Below are 6,322 nucleotides of genomic sequence, written 5' to 3'. Positions count from 1 at the left end.
CGAAGGGCTCACCAGCAACAACCACCCTCTTGAAGGCGATATTTCACAGGCAGCTGGGTGAGGGGTGCCTGGCCAGCCCCACGGCTGCTGGGGGTCCCTCCCCGGGTATGTTGTTGCTCCCATCAGCCCCTCATGCCCCAACGAGCCCAAGTTCCTCAGCACAATCAGGAGAGGGGGCTCAGGAGCCCTAAGAGCCCCCCCAGCACAGCAAACCTCCCTGCTGGCGAAGGGCTTCAGACCCCTTTCCCTTGGAAGAAGCAGCTCTAAACACTTCGGCCCATCTACTCCAAGGCCAGGAGCACCCATGGAGTAAGAGAACAGGCCTGACGCAGACATTCTTTAAGGATGATCTCATTTAAAAAACACATTTTTATAAAAACATATCATAATCAAAATGCGTGTAGTTTAAAAAGAGACCCACAGTGCTCCAGTGCCAGAGGCAGCTGCGTGTCAGCGATAGGACTGCTCCGTGGCCTATTCCCCACCTTCCCGTGGAGTTTGGAGTCCTGTCTCCAGTTCCACATCCCCATTTATTTTCCTTTACCACAGAAAGCTTCTCCCCTTCCATCTACCTTCCTCCCCTCCCCCCCGCCCCCACCCCCCCTAAAGCATCAGCTGAAGCCACAGGAGAGAGAAAGGCTCAAGCGTCCCCCTCGCCCCAAGCCAGGTGCGAAGCAGGTGGGCACAGGAAGCCCTTGCTTCCAGCCCTGCAGCATCAGGCACCACCAGAGAGAAGCCTGCCCGTCGCTTGCATCAGCTGCTGGCAGCCAGGGCTGCTTTTAAAGGTAATCAGGGAAGAGAGAAGAGCTCTGGATTGCTTTAATCCTTTCCAAAAAAGTATTGCTAGCCCAGCAGCTGTCCTCCTCCCCCTGTGCTTGTGAGGATTTGTACTCATAAGGCCAGATAATTTGACAGGGATAACACACACTCAGCACAGGCAACCTCAGACTTCCCGACGAGTTTGCTCTTTGCTCGGCGTGGTTTGCCAGCCCGATAAATCCACCCCCACGTGCCACCCTCCCCTCCCTTCCTCCATGTAGAGGGCTGGGACGGTAGCCTGGGAGCGTGACTCAGACGCGCAGGGGACAGAGGACCTCCCCTTCCCGCCAGGATCGCCAGGCACCAGCAAACACAGGGGCACCACGGGGAGCCAGGAGTGGGGGTACAGGGCCACCCCGCAGGTACCTGCGGCAGCGGGAGGCACGGGAGCCATGGAGCTGATGGCTAATACAGAGCCAGCGTCCCTGTCCCCCCGCAGTGGCAGCAGTGCGTGGCGAGGGGCAGGCCTGCAGTCCGGTGCGTGGCCGCTCATGGGGCGCCCCGGTAGCTGTAGTGATTGCGGTCGGGGTCGCTCATGGTGAGGGGAAGGCTGGGCTTGCGCTCCGGGTCCTTCTCGTCGCACTGCCGTGGGGGACGGCGCTTGAAGAAGTCAGAGACGTAACGGACCTGGAGAAGACCAAGGGGAAAGAGGGTTTGGGGGCCCCTCCAGCAGTTCAGCTGCAGCCGGTGGCAACCCAGCAGAGCATCAGGAGGCATGGGGGACACTCACGATGAGGACGGCAATGAGGGCCCCTTGGAGCAGCCCCACCAGCACATCGCTCCAGTGGTGCTTGTAGTCGGACACCCTGGTGTAGCCCACGTAGATGGCGAAGGCGATGAGCAGGAACTGGATGGTGGGGCGCAGCAGCCGGGCCCACTTCCCCACCAGCCGGGCCTGCACGTAGAGCTGGGCATGGAAGGGGGGAGCAATCACCCAGCGCAGGGGGCACCAGCCAGCCAGAAGACAGGGTGCTCAGGGCACTGGTCTGCCTGAGGGGGCGGGACGTGCGGAGGCTTGTCGCCTTCTCGCAGCACGGTGCACCCGGAGCGTGGCACTTACCGCCAGGAACATCATGCAGTACATCCCGAAGGAAGAGTGTCCAGAATAGAAGGACAGTCTGCAGGGAAAAAGGGACAGGTCAGGCCACAAGAGAGAGACCCCAGCATCCAGCTGCCCCTCCGCAAGCCCTCCACCGGCTCCACGGGCTCTGCCCTGCAGCAGGAGAGCATCGATACCCATCTGGAGCCTGGTGGGTGAGGTCCTGTGGCCCCACGGCTCACCTGGACTCAGTGATGCTCCTGCTGTCGCCCTGGCAGACGTTCTCCAGCTGCACATAGATGGAGCAGTTCACCTTGGACCAGTCGGGATTGCAGACAGCCAGGAAGTTTGGCCGGAGGCGGCCGATCATGTATTTGGCCAGGTCAGTCAGAGACTGGCTGATGGCCCCCCCGAAGAGGAAGGTCCCCACCACCTTGTAGAGGGCGGCCAGGTAGTTGTTGAACTCTGACTTGGAGTAGAGGCGTTCCGTGTAGACCAGATACGCCTCCCCTGATGAGATCTGCAGAGACCAAGGGACAAGGGATGAGGGTCTCGGGGCCACCAAGCAGCTCCCCAGTACCAGGGGCATGGGATGCTCCGGCTCTCGGGTCTGTGGCAGAGGAGCCCCCAGCACTCACCAGCCACAGCAGTTCACAGGGCCTCTCCCCCTCCCTGCAGGGAACCAGCCCCATGGGACATGGGTCTCACCACCCCAGAGGGACCTCCTGACCCCTAGAAGGGCAGCACTCAACCCAAGGGTCCTGTTGCCCTGCCGGGGGTCTGGAGGTGGGCTGTGCTGGCACCCAGCTCCTGGATGCAATGTGTCAGGATGTCCCTGCCCCGGAGGGATGGGGTTGGTGATTCCTTACAATGACAACGGTGCAGGGGATGGTCACCCCAGCCATGAGGCCATGGGTGATGGTGTCCGACTTGTAGGGGTAGCGGATGGAGTCATCGTTGCAGTAGAAGCCCCGCTTGTAGGGGGAGTTCACCAGCGTCAGGATGACGAAGGGCAGAGATGCTGCAAGGGAGAAAGAGGGTGAGGACTGGGGACACTCATCCGCAGGCTCCACGTGGGCACCCAGCGCCGTGCGGTCTCCCCATCCCTCATCCCAGGTCTCTGCTCCCCACTGCCAGAGAGGGATCCCCTCTGGGGACACAGTCCCGAGCCGTCTGTACCCAGGGCAGGAGACTCACACACCAGCCCCGCCGCTGATAGGGCCCTATCAGAGCTTGCAGCTGCCTGCGGCGCCCAGATACCACAGGAGACGGCCACGGTCGGGCACCTGCAGAGCCCCCACAGCTGCCCCGCTCCCCTGCCGCAGTGCAGGACACCAAGGCCGATCTCATGTCCTGTCCTCACACTCCTCAGGGTGTTTCGGCTCATTAGAATTAACAAGCACAGGCATCTTGCAAACCTGCTTTACAGCAGGGAAGGGCCCCCAGGCCCCGGATGGTCCCAGCGCCTCACACCAGCTCCAGGAGATGCCAGTGCCCAGAGATGCTGGTGGGAGATCTGGCCCAGGCATGGTGGGAAGTGCTTGGCTTCCCACCCTTGCCCTCCCACAGCCTGTGCTCCTGCCAGCCTCTCCTCTGCCCCGGCTCCTGGCACGGCTCTAGAGAGATGCTGCAACCAGCTGGATCAGTCCAGGCACAGAGGCTTTTCCACCCAGCGTGTCCCAACCCTGGCCACAGGCATATTAGAGCTCATCCCTGGACGGGATTGTCCCCAAGATCAAAAGGGGGTTTGGGGGTGCCTGCCCCGTGCAGGAGGCATGCCAGACCCCCCACTGAACAGGAACCTCCTGCCCCTGTGGCCGCTCTGTCCCTGCCCAGTGGACGCTTCCCCTGGCAGTGCCCGGATGGGCACCCCCAGGAGGAGCCGGGGCCGGGTGGGGGGCTCCCGCTGCAGGGAGATGGGGCACAGCCGGCCCGGGATGCTCTTGCCCCGGGAAAGCCCCAGGAAGCGCGGCCCTGCCTCGGCCCGCAGTCCACCTTAAGCCTGGGCTCCTCTCCCGGTTCCGCCTCTCCCGGCGGTTTCCGCCTCCCGTTCTTCCACCGTCTCCCGGGAACACGCACCTTTGTCCCCGCCCGCGCCTTCCCCGGGCCGCAGCCGGGGGTCCCCCCGCGCTCGGACTCCCCTGTGCCCCCCAGGCGAGGGGGGAAACGATCGTAACACACCGGGCTGCTGCCCCCCGCCGCCCCCCGCTCCCCGGCGGGGGCAGCGGCCGCCCAAAGGAGCCCCCGCTGCTCCCACCCTTCTCCGGCTGCGGCCGCTTCGGTGTACACCTCAAACGCTAATTTGCAGCTCAAATTAGACACCAATTTTCTTTCTGGATAATTTCATCCTCAAAAAAAGCTCCCCTAAAAATAAAAGGCACCGGAACACGAGAGAAAAGCGACCCAAACACAAACAGGAACCTGCCTCTCCCCGCCGGTGCTTGGAGACCAAGAAAGCAGCTCCCGGCCCGGGAGGTTCAGGCTGAAATTACGACCTGGGCCTTTATTTTTAGTCCGTCTTAATTAGGTGCTTCTCAGCGTCAGTTTTAGAAACGGGCGTTTGCCTGCACAGGGTGGGGGGGAGGCTGTCGGGTTACCGGGAAGGGGCTCCCCGACCCCAACCGCCCGCGGAGCCCCCCGGCGGGGCACCGGGCCCGGCCAGCGGGCGGGCGGACAGGGCAGCGGCAGCAGGAACCGGCCACCCCCGCCCGGGCGGCGCAGCGGGGCCCGCCAGCAGCCACCGGGATCGGGACCGGCTCTGGCCCTCTCGGACCCGCCCAGGGCCCCCCCCGGCTCCAGCTCGGCCCGGGGGCTGCGGACCCCCCGGGCACCCGGGCGGCCCCGCGTCGGGGCAGCAGCTCCACGGCGGGGACTGGCAGCTCCGGGGCAGAAGCCGGTGCTCGCTCGGCCCCGCCGCCTCCGTCCGAGGCCCCCCCAGGCCGAAGCGGCGCCGCTGAGCTCCTCGGGGAGGCCCAGAGCCCCGGGACCGGCGCCGGGCAGGTGCCCTCCAGGCTGTCCCGGACCCGCAGCACCGGCAGCGGGCTGGCCCGGGCAGAGGCGCGGGGGGACCCGGACCCCCGCTGCCGCCCCTGAACCCAGACCCAGCCCCACCGGGGGGACGCTCCAGAGTCGCCCGGGGCGGGGGCGCCGCGGCCGCGCCGGTACCGAGCCCTCACCGACTGCCAGGCAGAGCACGTCGAGCACCACGAAGACCTTCCTGCGCTCCATCCCGCTGCCGGTGGCGGCCCCACGGCCCGGCCCCGCGGCTCACATGGCCCAGAACGGCACGGGCCCGGTCGGGAGGTAAAGTCCGGGCGGACGGCACGGGGCGGGGCGGGGCGGGACGGGGCGGCTCCGGCAGCCGGTGCCCCCGCCCGCGGCTGGGGCGGGAGCCGGGGGGCGGTGGGTCCCCTTCCGAGGTTGGCTCGGGCCCAGATCGCCCTCGCCCCCCTCCGCTTCCCTGGTCCCCACTCCAGCGTCCTCGGCTCCGGTCCCCTCCGGCCCTCCCGCCCCGGCTCGGCTGCGGCGAGAAGGGGGAGAAGGGAAGGAGTGAGGCCGCCTGTGGGAGCCGCCTGTGTCCCGGCAGCCCCGGGCTGGTTTCCTGAGGAAAATAAGGGGAAAAACAAGAGAAATCTGATGGTGGAAGAATGCGGCCACAGAAATGCACTGGCTGCACCGGCAGCAGATATGGGGCTGGCTCAGTCGCGATGCTGGGTGTTGGGGGGAAGGAGGGTTCCCCGGGAGTCTTCGGAGGCAGCGGACAGACCGCAGGGAGCAGAGCACCCGGATTTAAACACAGAACGAGGCGCGTGTTTGTTTTAAGCTGTGATTTAACCACTGAAGTGGTATTTTCCCAAGCCTCCGCGGTGGCCAGAGCAGGACAGGCTCCCAGTGCTCCCCTTTGGGGCTGGGGATGCACTGAGCCAGTGGCACACGCAGTGGGGACGGGAGCAGACGTTCGAGCGCGGGTCCCTGCAGCAAGTCCCTGGTGGGAGCGGGGACGGCCACAGCCCGGCTGTTTGCTCCAGGCCCGACTCTTGGTCAGCAACGGAAGGAAACATAAATAATACAGAAACCACCCAAATGATAGTTGCTGGGCTGGTTTATTTAAGTGCAGCGTGAGCGGCCTGTGGGGAATGTCAGGGCTGTTGTGGGAAGCCAGCAGGGCTGGAAATGCTCTCGGGCTGCCCTGGATTTAAGGAGAGGGGCAGAACTACTTGTGGCTTTTCTCTGCTCCGATCTGATCCCATCCAACTTCCGACAGCCTCCTTTCTGCCGGTCGGTGCTGTGGGGGCCTGGCCCGGCTGCCGTGGCAGGATTTGCCCCTGCACGTGCTGCCCTGAATCTCAGTGGTGGGTGGGTGAAAGCCCCAGGGGAGGAGGGCTACGGGGATGCTGCAGGAGGGGAGGTTGGCTGGCGCCTGTGGGCTGTCAGAGGGGGGATGTGGGGTTTAAGACAGGTTTT

General features: G+C 64.9%; 1 protein-coding gene across 1 annotated transcript; it reads right to left on the bottom strand.

Moving 5' to 3' along the window:
• Positions 1 to 341: 341 nt before the first annotated feature.
• PLPP2 (phospholipid phosphatase 2) lies at positions 342 to 5,141 on the bottom strand. The gene is made up of 6 exons (XM_074163718.1): positions 5,035 to 5,141; positions 2,728 to 2,879; positions 2,101 to 2,378; positions 1,880 to 1,937; positions 1,550 to 1,726; positions 342 to 1,446 (listed from the first exon to the last, which is right to left on the bottom strand). The coding sequence occupies exons 1-6, from the start codon at positions 5,084 to 5,086 to the stop codon at positions 1,309 to 1,311; spliced, it is 855 nt and encodes a 284-aa protein (XP_074019819.1). The 5' UTR covers positions 5,087 to 5,141; the 3' UTR covers positions 342 to 1,308.
• Positions 5,142 to 6,322: the final 1,181 nt, after the last annotated feature.

Source organism: Numenius arquata, chromosome 25 (genome assembly GCF_964106895.1).
Source record: "Numenius arquata chromosome 25, bNumArq3.hap1.1, whole genome shotgun sequence".
NCBI lineage: Eukaryota > Metazoa > Chordata > Aves > Charadriiformes > Scolopacidae > Numenius > Numenius arquata.
Note: the sequence above shows the minus strand (reverse complement) of the source record. Positions and strands in the feature narration are given on the sequence as shown.